General features: G+C 42.6%; 1 protein-coding gene across 2 annotated transcripts in view; it reads right to left on the bottom strand.

Moving 5' to 3' along the window:
* Positions 1-208: 208 nt before the first annotated feature.
* The window catches only part of myo5aa (myosin VAa), a 60198-nt gene continuing 37978 nt past the window's right edge, over positions 209-22428 (bottom strand). For both annotated transcript variants that reach the window (XM_066685727.1, XM_066685726.1), the window contains 26 exons: positions 18740-18898; positions 17807-17904; positions 17576-17662; positions 17333-17441; positions 16514-16725; positions 15844-16000; positions 15373-15612; positions 14738-14986; positions 13794-13887; positions 13131-13279; positions 12893-13006; positions 12529-12666; positions 11915-11971; positions 11041-11265; positions 10197-10297; positions 6808-7006; positions 6411-6467; positions 5942-6035; positions 5391-5537; positions 5073-5227; positions 4396-4485; positions 4162-4312; positions 3758-4040; positions 3361-3535; positions 2847-2927; positions 209-2732 (listed from right to left, as the gene is read on the bottom strand). In XM_066685727.1, the coding sequence (XP_066541824.1) occupies positions 2580-2732; positions 2847-2927; positions 3361-3535; positions 3758-4040; positions 4162-4312; positions 4396-4485; positions 5073-5227; positions 5391-5537; positions 5942-6035; positions 6411-6467; positions 6808-7006; positions 10197-10297; positions 11041-11265; positions 11915-11971; positions 12529-12666; positions 12893-13006; positions 13131-13279; positions 13794-13887; positions 14738-14986; positions 15373-15612; positions 15844-16000; positions 16514-16725; positions 17333-17441; positions 17576-17662; positions 17807-17904; positions 18740-18898 (3774 nt within the window). In that variant the 3' untranslated portion in view covers positions 209-2579. The remainder of the gene's footprint in view (positions 2733-2846; positions 2928-3360; positions 3536-3757; positions 4041-4161; positions 4313-4395; positions 4486-5072; positions 5228-5390; positions 5538-5941; positions 6036-6410; positions 6468-6807; positions 7007-10196; positions 10298-11040; positions 11266-11914; positions 11972-12528; positions 12667-12892; positions 13007-13130; positions 13280-13793; positions 13888-14737; positions 14987-15372; positions 15613-15843; positions 16001-16513; positions 16726-17332; positions 17442-17575; positions 17663-17806; positions 17905-18739; positions 18899-22428) is intronic.

Raw genomic sequence — 22428 nt, 5'->3', positions numbered from 1 at the left:
GCACAAACAGCACTCAGCGTTTTCACCGTTGAGAGCAACAGCTTTTAAGAGTCGACTACGACGGAGCTTTGGAGGGGTGTAAACAGTAAAGAAAATAATAACTAAGATTTTATTTAGTTGCTAACATTTGGTTCAGTGAAATTTAAACAACTGAAAAGTGGTCTATTTTACACAGTACAGGAGATACAGGAACATATATATGTATACGTGTGTGTGTGTGTGTGTGTGTATTCGTATGCAACTCAGCAAAAACTGGGGTTCTTAGTCATTGGTCAACGTCAAGGAGACAGCATTGTATCCAAAGCTGTCCGGCACATTCAAATAAACAAATAAACAAACAAAAACATCAACATCCAAACAAAGGAACCATAAAAGAGTCCTGTCCATTTCTACTTTAATCTTTAGCACACCATGCCGTAGAAGCAGTAGTGTTTCAGGTTTTAAAACCTGGTAAATACTGAAGGAACCTCTAGGACCCCTGTGTAGTTTCAGTAGTTCAGTGCTTTAAAACTACAGCTGTGAGAACAGAAACTTCACGGCTAAACAATCTACGAAGAAGAAGAGCGTCAATGAGAGCTGTATAGTGTCTCTAGCAATGGGTAGCGCGTTGGTTTTACTATAGTTTTTATGTTTGGGACATTTTAAGAACGTTTCACAGAGCTTTAAAGAAACACTAGGCAAGATTTGTTATTGTTGCACTTGGGCGCCCCCTATAAATGCAGAGTGTAATTGATTTTTACATCACTGTGGTTTCTGGGCCCAGAGAAACAACGACAGAGGCTCTACTCTCCCCATTACAGGTGAATGAACCATCACAATAATTCAAAAGCTGTAATTATAAGGTAAAAATTCGACCTAATGGTCCTTTAAATATCACTGTCACGTCATCGTTCCTGTCACGCCCATATAAGGAACTCTGGGTCTGCAGTGAATTCCCCTATTATTCAAATTGAATGTTGAGTGCTTATAGGACCAAATATGTCCATTTTAAAACTGGTAAGACTCTCAACAACATACGAATATAGCACAACCAATCAAATTCAACCACTGTGAACGGAGGAGACTAGAGAGGTTTCAAATCTGGAGCTGAATTCATTTTCCAGCGCTGGATTTTGTGATCGCTCCTCGAACTTCATCTTCCAAGAGCCATAGTGAAGACTCTGGGGAAAGTCATGTGAGGAGAAGAGTCGCTGATGCGCCGGCTCATGCCTAAAGTGTGCGGCACATTTCCTGCTGCAGATACGTGTCTAACTCAGAAAATCTCCTGCTGTGCGCTGCGTGGGTGAAAGGGACCAGATGTTCCAGAGGTTCTCTAGAGTTTCTCTGGAGTACATGTGTGAAAGGAGTTTTTGTGACTGATCAATTATGTCAATGGTTTGGGTGCGTTTCCGTGCATGGTTTTAACTCGGCACAGGGCTCAACGCACCTCCCCTGGTTGCTGTCCACTACCACAGCTCCCTCACAAAACCACAACAACGGTGGCTGTATTGTTAGGCACTGTTTACTCATTGTGTGTTCTTCAGTTTTTCCATTGTGGCATGTCAGGCTCTCGTTTTTTCAAAAGACCACAACACAATTGTACGAGCTGCCGTTACCTGCTGGATAAAAACAAACGAGACGGCTGCTGTAACTTGGAGATTCTACAGATGGCTAATTTGTGCTGGAGGTACGCATTGTGTGGTGATTTCAAGTCTCTCCGGCCAATCAGGGCTCTGCAAGCTTCACACGTTTTGTTTAATACCTACTCACCTCAGCGTGAGCAGGGACTAAAACAGTGCCAGCTTTCAGAGACTTGGTGGAAAAGCAAAAAAACTGAGCCGAGCCGGTTTCATGCGGTGGAAAACCACCATTTTCCTGTAAGTACAAAATCCAGGACTGGAACCTGAACACAACATCTCAGTAGTATTCTCTCGAGAAACGTGAAGGACACGTGATGAGGAGGAGCAGAGACTCGGCTTCGGGAAGTCATCAAGCACCCTGTGTGTTTGGCACGACGACTAGCTTCTCAGGCTAAGAACTAAAAGCCACTGCCCACACAACGTACAAACAAACAAACAAACATCTACACTGAGAATGGACTTAGCGTAGCGCATTTTTAAAAAATGACTCTACATTATTAATCTGATATGGACTTTATAGAGGACTAAAATTATACATTTTCATTTTCCTGACGATTCATGTTTGGATTGTACCCGAGTACAGAGCAGATCAGTGTTAGACCTCAGAGGAAACGAGGGGTAAAGCAATAAATAAAGATTCCTAGCATGAGACATACTCTCAGAACTGCAGCGATAAATGGTACAGATGCGCTCTGAAGAATTCATAATCAACCCAACTGGCAGAAACAAATTTAACCCTTTGTGACCCCTGCTCTTTTTCAGTGTGGTACATTCCTATCAGTGAGATGAAGATTTACAAGCCGCTGAAGGGGATCGTCCAGTGTTTAAATGGGTGTGAGATGAAAGTCTGTACCACTGCATTCTCTTTGAGGGTGTGATTTCTTCTCTGTGTTCTTTTCTTTGTTTACACTCCTTCCTTCCCTTGCTATGATTGGCTGAGCTGGCATGACTGACAGGGGTCTACACACGAGTGAGGAAGCTCAGGTTGAGACTGCCGGGGATCTGAATGGTCTCCAGGGCCAGGGAGGAAGGGTTGAATGGGAAAGTGACAGGGTAAATAATTTTGGTGTCCAGGAGAAGCTGCTGAGTTTGCTTCCGGTCTCTCAAACGATTCTGAAGAGAGAGAGAGAGAGAGAGAGAAAACAAAAAGAGACAGATATTTTTCCACCATGGTCACACAAACAGATATTATTTTTTTAAGGAATAATAATAATAAAAATGTCTAACCTGTATGTTTCGTATGAAAGTTACTGCCACTCTCTCTTCAAATGCATTGACAGGTGTGTACAGGTTCAGCACCTTCACAATCTGGAGAAAGAAGGTTAGGATGGAGAGGTGCACATCAAAATTACATAGTAATAATAGTCACATACAGTCTGCATATTTAATAGCACTCTACTGAAGTCAGTGGGAAGGGGGAGGGGGAGGGGATTTTGGATTCCCACCTTCCACCAAAAAGTTACAGTGCAGTTTCTGCGCTGAGCCCAATGTTGTAAAGATAGAGGCTCTATTCTCCCTTTTAGAAGTCAGTGGAGCATCATTATAATTTAGAAGCTGTAATCATGACGTACAAATATTGTGTAGTGTTCCTTTAAGTCACACACACACACACTGACAGACCGAACAGCAGCAGCAATTTTCTGAAAATCCACTAAATTCCAGTCCTTCCACAGAATTCAGAATATGTTTAATGTGTTTGTGTGTTACCAGCGTTGTATAAGTGTGTGTGTGTGTTTTATACCTGAGAAGTAGTAAGAGCATTGCACATGGAGCAGATAGCCTCTGCGTCCTCATCAGTTTTCTTCTTCACCTGCAGCAGCTGAGCAGCCTGGATCAGAGGCTCCAGAGTCTCCTTCGCGCCACACACCATCAGGTTCTTATCCCTCAGCCATTCCTCGAGCTGACTCACATTATACCTGTGCACACACACACACACACACACACAAGTGTATATTTAATAATCATCAGAAACTACAGCGTATAATAAAGCCACACAACACACAGGACGGTCTATATTTACAGCCTCACTAAACTGTGATGAACTGTGACGTATGATGTTACCCTTAACTCATATTTACTGAATTCACTGACAGTAATGAGTGCTGAACGAATATTTAAGTGCTATTTAACCGCTGTACCTGATCTGCATGCCCTTGCTCCAGGAGCACATGTCTTTGCGGAGCAGCAGGTTGTTGAGAGTGACCGCTCCGATGATGTAGAACTGCTGCTTCACCACCTGTTTGATGAGCTCCGGGTCAGTGCCGTGTTGACACATGATGCTATGGAATGAGTTCATCTGTCGGATGATGGAGTCCAGAGTGTAGGTCCCTTCGTCTGCGATGCTGGACGTCCGCTTCCTCAGCCCCGTCGGCTTAACTCCGGACACGCCCTGGATTGTCTCGTGCTCCAGCATCCCAGACACTAAACACACACGCACACAGAGAAGAGACAGATTCATGAGGTTTAGTTTGGAACGATGAATGTTTGGTGAGGCACTGCATGTTTATTAAGTGTCTCTTCTGTGTGCACTGTGTGTACTCACCAATCATGGGCTGAAGGATGTTCTCCATGCACTTTATGAGCTGCTGATAGATCTGAATGGCCAGATCACTCAGAACCTGCCTGTACTCGGCCAGGTCAAAGTTACTTAGACAGTGGTCATTCTGCTTGGGACTATTATACTTCATAAATTGCTGAGGAGAAAGAAAGAAAAATGTCAAGAAAAATACAGAGAAAACTTAACGAATAACTCTTTCTTCATGTGATGTGTGTGTACCTCATCTCCACTGTACTGTTTGAGACAGTGGAGGAAGCGGCAGGTATTGGCAAGCCAGAAGGACACGGTTTCAAAGTCATCACCTCTTTTCTGCAGAAAGAAATTAGATAAAGACAAAAACAGATGGATGAAGATGAGGATTAAAAACTAAGATCAGACACAGCAGGGCTCCTTGAGTTTTTAAACAGTGCTATTACACTCTATAAAGGATGTATATAAAGTGAAAATTAGTTATAAATTCAAACATTGTCCCCCTCTTTTGTAATTTTACAGTAGTGTGGTATTAAACCACTACAAATTAAGTTTTTATTTGCTACATTTACAGTCGCTAACATCAAACCCCCCACCTTTGAAATGTCTAAACCAAAATTAACCCATACTTTTGAACACAGTTTTATCTCCAAGAACAGAACAAATCACTGGCCATTTTCAAACTACTTAACTTTTAGTTTGTGTTTGATGTAAGAATTTGTAAATATAACTCAACAGACAAAAGAAGAATATATGAATTTTGAATTATGAAAATAGAAAAGGCAATTTCTTAAAATGAAATATAAACTGATCAGTTTCATGTTTTTCCTCAGATAAAATGACTGTGATTTCAATAACAAACAATTATATTTGTTAAATACATATATAATAAAAAATGTGTGTGTGTGTGTGTGTGTGCTATATACTTTGAGGATCTTCTTGATGCTGTTGATGATGGAGGTAAGGAGAGATCGGACTTTCTGGTCATCGTTGACGTAGTCAGCGTGCCTCAGGCACATGAAGAGGATGTAGGCCGGCAAACCAGGAATTAAATTCACTGCTACACCACGGGGCTTCAGCTCTGTACACACACACACACACACACACACACACACACACACACACACACAGAGTAAGGTTTGGAAGTTATAATTCAGAAATATTAGCAATTTGCTCAGCTCCACTGACCATACGAGAGAGAGAGAGTGTGTCTGTGTGTGTGTGTGTGTCTGTGTGTGTTGTACCCAGGATAAGGTTCTTGACAAGTTTGAGTTCATCCTCTTTCTTGTACTCCAGCATTCCCTGGAAATCCTTCTCCCTCCGTGGAATATTGACTGGACGAATCGGCTCATCAGCCATCTGACCTGGAGATACATTCTCGACTTGACCACCTACACACACACACACACACACGCACACACACACACACACACACGTTAGAGGGGGAAAACTCACTTTTACATTTCCAGTTCTGTGTGGGTTGTAAGACTACAGAACATCTAAAATGGAAACCTCATGGAAAAGCACCATAAGCCTTTAATTACAACTGATATAAACTCACACAAACACAACGCTTATTTCATCATGCCATTAATCTGTTACAACATTATGATGTTTATGATTATGTTCTTGGGTGACATTAAAGACAATGTTGATCTCAGACCAAAACCTTGCAACCTACAAAATGGAGCCTACAGAGGAATGAATGAATGAATAAATAATTTATTTTATAAAATCTGTTTTTCTGTAAAAATAAGGATCAACAATCATTCGTATAAAACACTCAGACTTTTACCCTCCATGTCAGTTATTTTCTTGGCGAATACTTTGAGCTGCTTCTTCAACTTCCGAACTGTCTTATCCTGCTTCTCCAGCTGCTCCATGAGGTCCTACACACACACACACAGGGTCAGATCAGTGCAGTTACAGGCAGAGTTTATGAGCTGAGGGGCAGCAGAGGAGTTTAGTTTTTGGGAATCATGCCTCATAAAGAGAGAAGCACATAAGAGCTGAAAGAGAGAGAAAGAGAGAGAGAGGGGGGGAAGAAGGGGCAGAGATGGTGGAAAAGGGGGAGGGAGCATAGGAGTGAAAGAGGGAAGGAGAGAGTGTGTGCGAGTTAGAGAAGTGTGTGCTAGATCACACCGCTGTGAGTTAAAAACACAAACAGCTGCTGTTAAAGCTCAGCTCAGATTCTGTGCAACACACACCAACCTCCATTAGTGTTCACACTCAACCACACACACACACACAACTCCTCTACATACAATCGTCCTCTGCATAACTTTGATTCTGTTGTAACCAGCGTCCTCGGTGGGATTCACCTGTGAATCAAGAGGCAAAGTGGTAACAAGTCCCTCACACAGACACAAAGCACGACAAGTGCGCTTACATTCTCTCTCCTTCTCTCCCTTTCTCTCTCTCTCACACACACACACACACACACACACACACACACAGGTTTGGACAATAATGTAAAAACATACTGTATAAACATTAAAGCTGCACTGTGTAGCCTTTTGGCGTTTTGGAGACCTCTCTGGTAGAAATGTGAAAATGCAAGCGGAAATAAAGTAGTACATTTTGTAACTTGGGATACAACAGTTCGAAATGACTCTTGTTTCAGCCGTCACGTAGCAGCGGGATGTCTGTTCGAGCACCTACCAAGTTCTCGTTGGTAAGGCGGGTGATCTCGTGCTGCAGACTGGCCTCGATGCGAGCCTCCGGGGGGAGCTGCAGGTTCTGAGCGAGAAGCTGCTGCTGTCTATTATTGTCCTCTTTAACACTCTGCAGCTCTCCGCGAAGAGACTCCAGCTCAGATTCATGAGTGCGCCTCTGACACTGCAGCTGAGACTCCAGTAACCTACACATCAGGGGGTGGGGGAGGAGAGACACGGGAGCGGAAGAGAAACTTAAGTTTACATACATATATATAAACACACACAGTGATCTAGTGGAGGCGAAAAGGAGAGATTAGTAACTGACAGAGCTCTAAGCTGTAACAAAACAATCAAATGTAATCACAGACATATTACTTTCATTAAAAATAGGCTACAGCTTGGACCTCAAATGGCTCCCTGCTCCGGGGTGTGAGCTTGGGCCAAAAAGCCAGTCTATTAATTAGGAACACCCGGTTAATAACAGGTTAATAACGGGTTTGATTAATCACATGACACAGACTCCACAAGGTGGCGAACATCCTCTGTACGCAACTCAACCCATGTCCACTGCAGCGGCTCCATTAGTAAGTGGACGAGTTGAAGCGGACCAGCACCCCACGGTCAAAAGTAAAAAGTGTGAATTATGGGAGAAAACTGTGGCCAAATTTGTTAAAGTTATTAATTATTATTAAAAACATTAACACGTTTAATTCCCACTATGTAGTCCACTACGTAGGGAGCAGGGATCCATTGGATACGCCTCAATTCACAAAGCATATTTAGCAAGGACTGATCTCCATTTCCTTCAGCAGCAGCAGAGCTTTACAGCCCAAAGAGAGCAGCCGTCAGTACACCTTTCTGACATCATCAGGCCAAAACAGCATGCAGCGGCCACCTTAAAACAACGTTTTCTTTCAAGAATGAAGCAGAAACCCAAGAATATAAAAGAGAAACTGAATACAGAGCATTACTGAAGACTGTGGAGCACTACTGAACCCACAGAGACTAGCGTTCCCAGACACGTGCCTGGTCAGTAAGCGAATATAAAAGTGTATGCTGTCTTGCTTTCATTACTATACTGTGCAAACACATGGACCACACTTCATCTGTTGAGGACTGACTTGTGCTTCATCGCTGTTTGGAATGTTGATGAAATAAATGAAGGGTGGTCTTTTGCAGAGCATGGTGTGTGTTAAATGGAAATATGAGAGAGAGGAGAGAAAAATCACACACCCACACACACACACGTTTTAACCTGTTGGTCTCCTTTAAGCCTTCATAAACCAGCCACAGCTCACCGTCCTCATTTAGTTTACGCATATCAGGGATGGGGGATCTGACAGGACACGAGGGAAAAACAGAGGGGAAAAAGGAGATAACAAAGAAAATAAGGGTGGGTTCAACATAAACAATACACATTAATGGATTAAATGAGATATGGGCATGCGTGTGAGCCAAAAGAAAAAGAAAATGTTTAAACATAAAAATAAAGAGCATTAAATAAAAAATTAATAACGTGGCAAAAAAATAAGAAAAAGAAACACAAATATTAAAAGTCATGCTTCAGTCCACGCTCCATCATAAAGCAGTCTTAGCTTCACATGGATCAGCATCTACACATCTGGCCTGTTAGACACAAAAGCCTGAATACCTCCGGTCAGCAAACCACGCAAAACTGACCACTTCTAAAAACAGTCTCAGAAGACACACACATCAGGAGCCAAATATTTTTCAGACTTTTGCTATGAACAAGTGAATATATGGACACTAACTCTTGGGGTCTACAGCAGTTAGGCCCCCCACATTTCCACTGAAGGGATATGACGTGTGGTTCCTGCAGACAGGGTTACTGAGAGAGGAAAAGGTACAAAAACAATGTTCTGTTGCTAGCCGCCAGGAAGCAACTTGATCATTGTGGACTTCAAAAAAATTACTAGAATGAGTTTAACAGCTTTTTTCTTTTTGAAAAGTTTAAGTCTCCATCCAGACTTAGCGAATGCTCATATCCAGAGCCAAAAGTAAATAAAATGGGAATGGTTGGCACCTAAAACTACGGATACTGGAAGCCTGTGCTAGCATTTCTGTTGCTATCAGTGTGTGAAGAGTGGGAGAAGAGGGTTGCATTGACAATCAACACAATGGGCAGCACTTTGAACACAGTTTATAAGTGGTCAGAAACTTGTAAATAACTCATGAAAGAATAAAGTTACGTTAAAACCAAGCACACCATTGTTTTACTTGTGAAATTCCCAATACGTTTGATGTGTCACATGACCCTCTTTCCATTGAAAAAACAAAAGTTGGATCCAAAATGGCCGACTTCAAAATGGCCGCCATGGTCACCACCCGTCTTAAAACGTTTCCCCCCTCCCATATACTAATGTGTCACAAACAGGACGTTAATATCACCAACCATTCCCATTTTATTAAGGTGTGTCCATATAAATGGCCCCCCGTGTACAGCTACATAGACTCCTAAAGGCACAGTAGGTCAAGGGCTGGTTAAAGATCATGAGAAAATGAATTATGGAAATGTGTTGACCTAAACCCACAGTAACCTCATAAGTGAAGAAAATACAGAACATGGGCCCTTTAAAATCGACAAAGCTTAAAAATGGCATCACAGCCCAAACCCCACAAAAGCTACGCTTGGAAAGCTGCAAAGTCCCATGCTCTTATTTTACTCATCTCCTGCTTCATCCCTATGACTAACACCATCATAAATCACGGAAAGATTTGTGCAAACAGAGCTCAGGCTTCTTCGCTCATTTATTACGATGCCATTTCACCTGACCTCAAACCTCACTGGCGTTAGTGTGAGAGCTAAAGGCATTCGCTCATTCCCAGCTCTCATGCATGTTAGTGCACCTCATTCTTCGCACTGTCTGAAGTAACCTGAAGTATTAAGATTAGGATTAAACTGCTCTGCGAATGCAGCCATGCGTCACATCTCTTCTTCTCTCACTTTCTTAGAGAGTTTTACCTCAGCCTGTTCACCAACTCGTTCACCTCGAGAGGCCTGCGCAGAAACCTGGGTGATCTACGCAGCAGAGACACACATAAAACACACACTCATGGTCTCTCACTCTCACACACACAGGAATGCTTGTTCATGTTCGTAAGACATGTACTTTATTGCTGGTGTACCACTATAATTAAACCAGTGTTATGAAATAACTGGGAGGATAATATCAAATTCCTGCCGCAGCACCTCACTTACTGGACCCTGTAGATTTGAAACCCTGAATTACCTTTTTTTTTAAAATATATATATTTATTTAATTGTTTTATAGGGTGTAATGAGTCACATAGAGGAGCTACAGCTCAGAGACTACGTAGAAAGTGAGAACTGAGGTTAATAAAATGACTTGAAGAAGTGTGTTTGTCCTGTACCTGTTAGTGTCTTTGAGGCCCATGTACGCCTCTGAGATCTCTTTAGCGTCAGTGAGCTTCTGCACATCCTCCACAAAACGCAGCGGCTCAGTCATGGTTTCCTAAACACAGACATCACCATCAGCATCATCAGTGATATTAATAACATCAATATCATCATCAGCTTCATTCATGGATCATAAACATTACAGCTTTAATAATTTGGTATTGTGAACTGTGTTAAAATCACACTGTGAGACATTGACCTTTATCGTAATGAACAGAATGTGGGGCTACAGAGCACCCCCTACTGGACAAAGCTGAAGAGAAAGCAATGGAAAACAAAAACAAACCACAGAGGAAGGACAGTAATACAAAACAACTACCAAGCAAAACAACACCACTCAGCAAAAACAAACAAACACAGAAAACCAAACAAAAACAAAGCTAAGCAAAACAGATAAAGAAAAAATTAATATTTCTACTGTTTACTCTTAATGTGGCAAACGTTAAAAAAGCATAACAAAAGAACATCTACCAAATAAGGTACAAAAAAACAAGCAAACGTTTCTGAAGCCTGTAGTACCTTCTCATCCTTTAAGGAGAGCAAAGAGAGACAGAAGGAGAAATGGAGAGATGTTAGATATTAAAAAATGAAAATGTCAAGTTAGGGACAATTCATTTTCAAAGACAGTTATTATTCCTGTTCAGATTCAATCACTTTTCAATAACAAATGATTATTAATATTTATTATATATAAAAATAACTCTTCACACACTCATCCCAAACCGTATTTGAGTCTTTTAAAACAGATTCATCACATGACACTAATACTGAAGTTGTGTAGAGGTTTGTTAATCTGACCTTGTGCATGGCTTCTTTCTGGCTGACCAGCTGAGAACGGAGGACCAGGACCTCCTCTTTCCTGACCTCCAGCTCCTCGTTGCAGGTGTTCAGCTGGTCCAGTACCACTTGGTAGGCGGGCAATCCAGGGGCAGCCGAAGTGGCGCCAGGGCCTTCACTGAGTGAGCAACGGATCTTATTCAGATCATGCTTCAGTTTCTTATTCTCAGACTCCAACTCTTGACGCTGAGAGAGAGAGAGAGAGAGAGAGAGAGAGAGAGGGTGGGGGGGGGGGTTGTGAGCGCGAGGGAGCGCAAGAGAGACAGAGACAAAGAGAGAAAGAGAGAGAGAGAGAGAGTGAGAGCAAGAGAGAATGAATATTTTCTGTTATAGAAATTGCAGGCTGGAGAAACTTAAGCAATATTTATAAAATTTCCCAAATTTAAAAACGTTTATTATGAACTGAGGAAAACTGATCTTATGCTTTGTTCCAATTGAACTCAGATGTAACGCCACCACCAATCGGATTTCCTACTCCCAAAGCCGGAAGAGCCTCACCTGCCCTGAGTTGAGAATCTAAGATGGCCGCCCACAATTCAGTAGTGTGTATTAGCGCTATTATCTATCTGTGTGCCATTAGATCAGTTGTATAGACAGTAACTGACCAACTGCTGTATGTGGAATTGTCCAATGGTGTTCGGATGCGCAAAATATCCCATAATGCTGTTATCAACTGGTATTGCTAACAATGCTAATAGGCTAACAATGAAAACCTAGGGCACAGGATTTTCTGAGTGTTTAACTGGAAAGCAGTCGGCTCCAGTGTCAGGCAATTCACAGCTCCGACATCTGCCTTAGGAGTTAAATGGAGTGCAGCGAAGCTGTGTATGTTTACCTTGAGAGATTCATACTCCAGTTCAGCGCTGCGAGCTTTCTTATGCTCTTCATCATCCTGAGAATCAAAAAAGAGGATCAGAAAATTCAGCTCAAACGCTGATTGACGCAGATTTAAAGAGGTTTACATAAAAACACTTATTTATTTACTTAATTATTACTCTTCCATCTAATTCACCTACAAGTTTATTGTCTAACTCTCTATTCATTCATAGATTCATTGTCTGAAACTGTTTATCCAATTCAGGGTGTTGGTGGTGGGTCCGGAGCCTACCCAGAATACACTGGGTGGAAGGCAGGAACACACCCTGGAGGGGGCGCCAGTCCTTTTCTAATTTCAGTTCAGAAAATCAAACTTTGATGAGTTCTGTTTAAAAACAAGTGCACCACCCCTTTAGACTGAACCAACCATCTCCACACCTTTGTCTTAGCACTCCAAATCTAAAAGAAATGGGGCATCAAAGTATGCAGAGCAACAGATAGACCACACTGTGTGGTCAGTGGAGCTGAGAGAATGGAGAGTGATTGTAGAAACAAGGAGTTGTTCGTAATGTTTTGGATGTTCTGTGTATATATGGTAATATGAAACGATGGTGTGTGTGTGTGTGTGTGTACCCGAGCCCTAGCCCGCTGAAACTGCTCTTCTTTGCGATCCAGCTCGTTTTGAAGCCCCTGTTTCTCCTGCTCCAGCTCCGTCACCCTCTTCTGCAGCTTCAGGAACAAAGCCATGTCTAAAGATGCTTTTGTCACATCCTGCAGGGGGTGTCACAAATGGAAAATACACATTTACACCAGGAGGCGTGGGGTTTGAGGGAATGAGATATTTTTAGGTTAACCACTTTATTATCAAACGACACTTTTTCAGATAAAGTCTCAATTTTTTTTTCTGAAAACTACTGCGTGATTAAACCTTAGATTGATCCATTTGTCCTTAAATGCCACTGGGGAAAAGATCACTTTCCCTGTCTCCAGCTCTCACCTCTCTGCCTCGTGGGCCCTCTTCTGACTCTGCAAACTCTGAGTTGTAGGTGTATTCCGATTCGTTGCTGCTGTGGGTGGAGTCTGTTCTCCTGTGGCCTGGTTTGGGGACATTCTGCGAGAGAAGGTGCCGTTTTAAATGTATGCAATTTAACTTTTTTTTTTTTATTTTAATTGGAAGCTTTTCTTATGATTCTGATAATTTATCATAGGGCATTCTGTAATGTGTGTGTGTTCACCATGGAGAGCGAAATCTCCTCCTTGAGGTCGTCGTACTTCTCCTCCAGACGTAGGTGCTCCGTGAGGAGGTTCTGATAGCGAGATCGCTCCTCGTTCAGATCGCATTCCAGCTGAGTTGTCTCCTCCTTCAGGGCCCTCTGCATTTTCTCTAAAACACACACAGACACAAACACACACGACGATATGTTACATAACCCTCTTTAAAATGATCACATAGTAGGGCTCCAACAAGCACAACAATGACTGGGGCTAAGAATGAGCTTAAGACTGAAGCTCAAGATGATACAAGAGGTTAAAGCATAGATTTTATTGTCCTAAGATTAGTCTAGGCCTAGCCTAAGACTGGTGCTAAGACTGGGGCTAAGAAAACGCACTGACAGAACAGGCCAAGCAAAGACTGGTGCTAAGACTGGGGCTAAGAAAACGCACTGACAGAACAGGCCAAGCAAAGACTGGGGCTAAGACTGGGGCTAAGACTGGGGCTAAGAAAACGCACTGACAGAACAGGCCAAGCAAAGACTGGGAAAGAATTGGGAAAATACTGATAATAGGACAAGATTTATTAATAAATCTAAAGACATTTAGTACAACCTGGGGGCTAAGATTATACCAAGACTGGGGTGAAACACAGCACAACTTGGTTTAGGACTGGGGTAAGGTACCTGTCCATTGCTGGCCCTGTTCCTGAATAAGTCGGTTCAAATCGTCCTTCTCGTTCTTCAGCAGGGCGTTCTGATCCTTCAGCTCTGAGATCATCTGCAATACACACACACATTATTTAATACACACTATAAATATAGAATAACTTACACTAGTCACAGTAACGTAAACACAGACATACTGCCTTTAAGGGTAGTGATGTACACACAGGTCACTAGTGAAATAATGCTATTTCTAAAATGATTCAACTAAAGGGAAGTGACCGATTCTATTACAGGAGGAGTGTGCCTTAAAGGCTGATTTCTAACACAATACTAGAGCAAATCTACCCTCCTCTACTCTCTCTTTCTCACCTGATATAATGTACAGACTTCTCCACCTTAAATTTCTGAACCCTCTGGCAGCTCTCCTGTGGGTCTGAATTAGGAACAACTTCAGAGAGGAGGCTATGCTCATGTGGGTTTCAGAGGAACGCTACAAAAAGGAATCTGTACGTGGAGAGGGACATAAGGCCTATGTCTCTCCCTAGTGATATTGATACACAGCACTGAACAACACCCTGTGTACAGCATTTTGTTAAATCACAAGGTGTATAAATAAGTTTTAATGTGTTTTTATGCATTGTATAACTGTAATTCAAAATTCAAACACATTCTCTCTGTTTTGTCCTTTTATGGTGGCTGTTGTTTAATCATCCATTCATTGTCTATAACCCTTATCCAGTTCAGGGTTGCAGTGGGTCCGAGGTCTACCCGGAATCACGCAAGGCAGGAACACACCCTGGAGGGGGCGCCAGTCCTTCACAGGGCGACACACACACATTTACTCACACACTCACACCTACAGACACTTCTGAGTCTCCAATCCACCTACCAACGTGTGTTTCTGGACTGTGGGATGAAACCGGAGCACCGATATGAACAATATCATCATGAATGAAGCTTACCTTCTCCATCTCGTCCTGGTAGGTCTTAGCCCAGTCCTCTATGGCCATCTTCTCCTTCTGTGTTTTCTGCAGCTCTGTCTTTAGACGCTCCAGTTCCTCCTGGAGTGTTATAACCCTGTTCATACTGTTCTTAGCATCCTCCTCAGCGCAGCGCAGGCGGCTAAGCTCTCGCCGCAGACGTTCGCTCTCCGCAGCGTGGGTCACCTCCAGTCCATTCAGACGCTCACTCATTGAACGGTTGTCTTTATTCTACAACACACACACACACACTCATTATTTTGCTTTTATGCATTACTATGTGCATATACCTCTTCTCTCATTGGCTGTCTAGTACTAAATTTCATTTCCTAATGTGTAGAAGTAGTCCTCATATCATCACACCACTGAGTGGGCAGGACGTGACCTGCTTCTGGCTGAATGGGTGGTAAATCTCTTCTTGGTTGTGACATCACAAACTTGAAAAAGACTGCATTTGGTGTTTAGCCAAAATACATCCTGAAACTTCAAGAACGTCTAATTTGGGGAGGCACTGCACTTCAAAAAGGGGGCAGACTACATATTCATACCCTTATTTTTTTAGGAAAAACATGATGTGAATGAATATTCAGCTCCGCAGCGTGCAGACGTGCGGTTACCTGCTCGTCGACCTTGCGCTGGAGCTGCATGATCTTGTTCTCCATGCCGATGTTGAGCTTCTTGTAATGTTCCACAGACCTGGCCTCGATCTTCAGCTTCTTGAGCTCACGCTTGGCCCTCATCCTCCTCACGCAGCACTGGAGATACACCACCGCAGCTAAAGAGCGCTTGTACCACTGCCGAGCCAACCAGCCTCGGACCATCTTCTGAATGATCACTGCTTTATGCTCCCGTAACAGCTAAAGGGAGGGAGAGGGGGAGAGAGAGGATTAAAAGACAATAAGCACAGGGAATACATCAGAAACAGGAGAGAAGCTTTCCCTCAAAAACGTAGCACTCTGAGCTTCTCTCACCTTCTGCGTTTTCATTTTGTAAATATTACACATTTTTGATCTGCTCTTCATTTTAAAATATTCGTACAATGTGTATATATACTGTGTGTGTGTGTGTGTGTGTGTGTGGGTGTATACCGCTTTGTACTGTTGTCTGGCAATATAAGCTCTGAGGATACACTGCATGGCAAGAGCTGCAGCTTGTTTGCGTTTGTAGTTCCTCCTCGCCACAAACATGCGCTGGTATTTCTGGATGATGATCGCAGCTCGTGTCCTGCGCAGGAACTTGGCCAAACTGAGCACAAAACACAGAAACACAAAGACAGATTTCAAAGCCAAGATTGGAGCCAAAACGTCTGGGGTTTCTATTGGGGACATGTTTGATACAGTGATACACAAGTGTAGCAGCACAAAACAGACCGGAATCATCTAGCAGCAGATTCTCTTTTTCCAATAAATAAATAAAGAAACTAACGACACAAATGGCTGATTGCTCTTGGTTTGTCTCCACATTGTGGGTCACTGACATAAAAATAAAGCCAATAAGTCTAAGATACACACTGATTAATCAATAATAAGCTCATACTGATCCTTGAGCATGCTCTGGAATCTTAAATAAAGCTTCATACATCTTTAATACACTGATAGGAAACACATCATTGCACAAAGTGCTACCTACTGAGGCTGATTACAAACTGTATTTGGGTTTTTGGTGTTTTTTAATGAGATTAAACACCTAAAGCAGCATTGTGTTTGTGTGTGAGAGCGTGTGTGAGACAGTAAGTGTGTGTGAGTGTGTGAACCTCACCAGCGTGCCTGGTATCCCCGGACATGTCTCTGGATGTTGATGGCGGCGTTCCTCATGCGCAGGTACTTCTTGCGCGCTAACCAGCAGCGGATGGTTTTCTGGATGCGGATGCAGGCGGCCCGCAGTTTGTCGGCTCGAAGTTTTTCTAGATATGCCACCTGCCCTGCCCGGAAAAATATCTTTGTCTTCCCAAACTGGTATTTATCCGGGTCCTGGAGCATGGACGAATGGAAACAGGAGGGGGATGTTTTGTTTAATACACCATACCGAAGACTGCTTTTCCCCAAAAGAAATAAATAAGAGTCATGAAAGTGATTTGTTTGTTTTTATCCTCTAAGTGCAAACGGGTTATGTTCCATAGAGCAGGGCCACTAAAGGGTACAATGCGTTTGTCATTGGTGAACAACACATTACATATAATACTGCTAAGAAACATGCAACATCAGGAGGTTCAGGAGTCTTTCTATAATGATGTAAAAGTACGTAGGATGATCCTAAGCTGTTTGACGTCTGTAGGAAGGGTGAATGTAGGCTGTAGCTGAACGTATGCTGTAAGAAGACTGTAACAGAGAGTCTTTCAGTGCGTTGATTTGCCCTCTCTGTCAGGATTCTGCCTTCTGATTGGCTATCTGCCTCCTCCTACATGTCATGCCAAAATAGCAGATTTGTGATTGGTCCTTTTGCATGTCATTCAAACTGCTTTTCCTGCAGTAGTAGGCAGTTCTTGGCGACGTTAATTGATGAAAGGCACGAAGCTCTCCGTAGAGTCTCAGTAGAGAGTCTAAGGAGCAATGTGCGACAACAGATTATAGATCTAACCTGCACCAGTTTCTCCAAGACGTTCCTGCAGGTCATCTTCTTATCTGCCAGAACATCCTTCTGCTTCATCAGAACACGGTACCGGCTGAAGAACTCCTGATATGTCCATCTGAACACACACACAGAGTTTCAGTTCCGGGAAAATGCTGTCGTTTAATATATTTAGTAGACATTTGAATCCAAAGTGATGTACAGTAAAAGGAGAGTTTAGACTTAGATTTTCTCTGGAAAAGGGAAGATTACCTGGATGGGAAACCTGCTGCAGAGATTCGAATTGTCTCCAAGACGCCACAAGCTCTCAGCTGCTGTACTGCCCTCTTTGGGTCAAACCTGGAATTACAACGAAACCATGTTATGTTTGGATAATTATTTTTAATAATATTAATAATCCATATATCAATCTGATCTATATCCCGATGACTCTATTGGTTATTTCTAACCAGTTTTTACAGACTGGGTCCGAATGTGACGTACGTGAAGGCGAGTTTGTAGTCGTTGGGCTTAATGCAGCGAACGTAATGAGGAGTGGTGGCATTCAGAGTCTCCATCAGCAGCTGCAGAGAGTTACGGAACTATGGCACAAAACATGAAAAACAAGATGTGTAGTGAGACACAGGAGAAATATGATAAACACGTTGGTAGATGTGGAGAAATTGGCGATTCACAAACTGCCAAAATAATGTACAAGCTTAATATGACATTTTGGCTGGATATTTACACCGTCCAAAAAATATAAATAACGGTCAAATCCAGTTGCGAACCCTACAGAAGTTACATAAGGTTATATAGTTATATGGGGGGGGGTGGACGACTACTGACGTGCAGACTGACCAATTAAATGTTTACAGAGAAGGTTATCGACCAATAACCGTAGCGCTACAGTCAGACCGTTCAATCAGAAGATTGTAGGATACTTCACCACGCCCCCTTCTCACTCAAGAGAACCAATCGGAGTAGGGGAGGGCGGGACTAGTTTGTGAACGAAGCTTCTCGAAAGTTCTATGTAAGCTCTAGAAAAACAAAATGCCGGACGTTTGTGAAATTCCGCCCGGACATTTTTTTAAGTCTAAACAAGAGGACATGTCCGAGTAAAAGAGGACGTCTGGTCACCGTAGAATACAGGAAAGGGAGAACAATAATAAATTGAAATAGAGGCCTGTGCCACATAAGGGATATAAAATACATAAAAATAGTTTATTGCAAGCTATAATTGTACACATTTTCTCGGTTTATTAGCGATATCTAACTAAAGACGTTGAGGGTTCCACCGCAGTGAAGCACTAGTACCGTTATTCCTGAGGGAGTTTTAAAAAAAAACTTTATTTAAAGAGTATAGTCAAGGAAATGATGACAACACCTTTAAAATCCTATAATAACCAACTGCAACCTGTGAAAAACTGCCCCCACCTGCAGCCCCACGGTTTTCTTGTGCTCCTTGCTGGACTTGTTGGCTTTGCTCATGTCTGGTTTGATACTGAGGCGCGTGCGTCCGCCTGGAGCTGGAGAAACCCCAGTAGGACTCACAGCCTTCTCCTCGTCCTGGAACAGCTCCACCAAGAGGTCAAACTGGGAAATACATTCCAACACAGGGTTAAACGCTGAAAAAAAGAGCTGAGGGCAGTCTCACCTTCTCCAAGGCCGGGCTTTTAGTTATTTCTTTATTTTTTAAAGGAGCAGTCAGTCATTTTTACCACCAGAAAAAACAAACTGTGCTTATGAAATGTATCATTTTTTTTTTTTTATAAAGTCTAGACACGAGATGAAGAATCAAAATCGAGGGCACATCCCGGCCACTAGGTGTCAGTGTAAATGGCGAATCATAACAGTACAAAGAATCATTAAAGAAAATGGCTGTTTGCTCCTTTAAAGCCTTGATTACGTCAGATTTCCGCTTCCGTTTGTTAAACACTGCAGGCCAATGAAGGCAAGACTGCGCAGAGTGGAAGTCTCCATGTGATGACAGGATTCATCTCTAAAGCTTTATAGAGATAGTTTTGTGAAAGGTTTACAGACTGAGATGATTAACAGCTGCTTTCAGATAAGAACCTATTTCAATTGTGGTTTCATTTAATGAGTCGATTAGAAACACATTTAAAACGGCGTCCATTTAACTATCAATTTACCAGACATTAGTCTCTTATTTCAACAGCTTTTAAACACAGCCATTTACTTATTAAAAGTGAAATTTTTTATTTATTTATTTTTTAGGTTAAGATTTTAAGATCAAGGCTTTTTAGGCCTTAGTCCATTTGTTGCTCTGCATACTTCTTTTACCTCTTTCATCCTGAAATGTTCAGGAGGACCCCCACAGAGCAGGTGTGATGTGGTGGTGGATCATTCTCAGCGCTGCAGTGACACTGACGTGGTGGTGGTGTGTTAGTGTGTGTTGTGCTGGTGTAGAGTGGATCAGACACAGCAGTGCTGCTGGAGTTTTTAAACCCTGTGTCCACTCTCTGTCCACTCTGTGAGACACTCCTCCCTCGTTGGTCCACCTTGTAGATGTAGAGTCAGAGACAGTAGCTCATCTGTCGCTGCACAGTGTGTGTCGCTCGTCCTCTAGTCCTTCATCAGTGACACAGGACGCTGTCGGCTGGATGTTTTTGGTCGGTGGACTGTTCTCGGTCCAGACACTGAGGGGTTTAAAAACTCCAGCAGCACTGCTGTGTCTGATCCACTCTACACCAGCACAACACACGCTAACACACCACCACCACGTCAGTGTCACTGCAGCGCTGAGAATGATCCACCACCACATCACACCTGCTCTGTGGGGGTCCTGAGCGCTGAGGACAAGATGAAAATGGGCAAACAAAGTATGCAGTGCCACAGATGAACTATTGTCTCTAATTGTAGAACTACAAAATGCTCCCGTGTGGTCAGTGGAGCTGAGAGAACGGATAGTGAATGTAGAAACATTCATAATGTCATGGCTGTCTGGTGTATATATGTGGTAATGTATTTTAATCTCTCTGTACAGTATAAATATATATTTGCATTGATGCACCCAGCAGCTCTTGATTTAAAGGGTGAGAGAAAGAAAGCAAAGATGAATTGGCAAAAAGGAAAGACAGCAGCTCCCTCTAGACTCTTTCATCATTTACAGAGAAGTGCTGGAGTCAGAGGAGGGTAAGCACCATGCAGCAGAGGAATACACAGTGCCTTCTGGGACCAGCTCATCACAACTACACAACACTTCACTGTAACCCCAGCACAGCTCCTCGGGGCCACCTTTAATCTGAGACGACCCCGGCACTACTAATGCACGCTGCAGTTTTATGATGTACATTATTAATAATTAAACCTGCACTGCACAGGCTCTGAATGTCTTTGTCAATATTTTGTGAATAAGAATTAACCCTAACTTCTCCACTCGACCAATCACTGTTGTGTTGTTGATGTTGTTGTCTTGACACAGCAACCTCAAAGAGAGCGGATACGTTGTGCACTCTAACGCATTCATCTGCATCTGTTTTTCATTATTTACAACACAGTCACATCAACTGCAGAGATGGGAGACGGTTTTAGAGTGGAGCGTTGCTCGTATTTGATCGAGGCTGATTCTGATTACGTGGAGATGGACCCGTTCCCCAAAACAAAGAAGACTCTAACCCCATGGATACGGAGTATAAACCACATGTAAATGCAACTGATGTGTGTTGTAGTGTGTGAAGTGGTGTGTGGTCAGAGCAGGTCCCTCAGGGCTGCAGTAAAGATCAATACAATTCAGGGGGAAAAACTGCCTCTCAGCAGCAGCTGGAAGCAAGAGGCAGAAGATGCTGAAGCAGCAACAGAAACCTGCACTCCCTTTAAAAAAAATCTAATAAACTCCACCCTGTGCGCATGCATCTTATTTTAAGAGCTGGAGAGAGAGAGAGGGGGGGGAGAGGGGGGGGGGGGAGAGGGGGGGGGGGGGGAGAGGGGGGGGGGGGGGGAGAGGGTGTAGAGAGAGAGAGGGGGGTAGAGAGAGAGGAGGGGGGTAGAGAGAGGGGGGGTAGAGAGAGAGAGGAGGGGGTAGAGAGAGGGTGTAGAGAGAGAGAAGGGAAAGGAGAGAGAAAGAGAAAGTGAAATAAAGAGAAAGGGTCATAAAGAGAAGTGAAAAAAAGAAAATAGAAATAGAAAGATGCACAGAGAGAGAGAAAGAGAAAGTGAAATAAAGAAAGTCATTAGGAGACAGAAAGTGAAAGAAAATGCAAAGCAGAGAAAAGAAAAAGGGAGGGAGAGAGAGAATAGGAAAACAGGATGATGAGGACAGAAAAGAATGGAGTGGGAGAAAGAAAAAGGAGAGAGAAAGAGAAAGTGAAATAAAGAGAGAGGGTCCCTAAGAGAAGTGAAAAAGAAAAGAAAATAGAAATAGAAAGATGCACAGAGAGAGAGAGAGAGAGAGAGAGAATGAAATGTGAAGGAAGATAGAAAGATAAAACAGAGGGAAGGACAAAAACAGAAAAAGTAGGGAGAGAAGCACCAGCGTGGCATTTTTAGCAGCGTTTTGGCGTTTACCTTCTGCAGGTACGGGTTGTCATGGTAACACAGGACACAGACAACACGTGATGGAAAAAACACACAAACAAAAACAAAAAGATAATACATCAGAACATCCACAGCACCACCGCACACACAAAGACGATGAGTGTGAACCACTGCTTTCTGTGAAAAAGCAGCTAGAGCCGCCACCAGCGAGCCACCAGCAGAGAGGTCACACAGCATACACCCCCACCCCAGCTTCATTACAGCCTTCGGGTCCTGAATGCAGGGGATCGCACATTAACTACGACAAAGGAAGAGGTTTAGATTTGAATGGATTATTTTAGGTAAAATATAAATGTTATAAAATATGTTATAAAAAATACATTTGTATTAAATGTCATCAGCAGAATAAATATTAATAATCATAAGTTATTATGATAGTTCTGTAATTAAAGTAAATCCAGCTTGAATAAAAACTACTGAGCAATAAAATATTCATTAAAACTAATAAAAATAATGAGAAAATAATAATAATGATTTTAGACTGGCTTTACTTGGTTCAGGACACAGTTCAAATGTCTCAAACCCTGCTTTGTTTGAAGGTTTCATTCACACAAATCCACTCAATGAAA

Source organism: Hoplias malabaricus, chromosome 11 (genome assembly GCF_029633855.1).
Source record: "Hoplias malabaricus isolate fHopMal1 chromosome 11, fHopMal1.hap1, whole genome shotgun sequence".
Lineage (NCBI taxonomy): Eukaryota > Metazoa > Chordata > Actinopteri > Characiformes > Erythrinidae > Hoplias > Hoplias malabaricus.
Note: the sequence above shows the minus strand (reverse complement) of the source record. Positions and strands in the feature narration are given on the sequence as shown.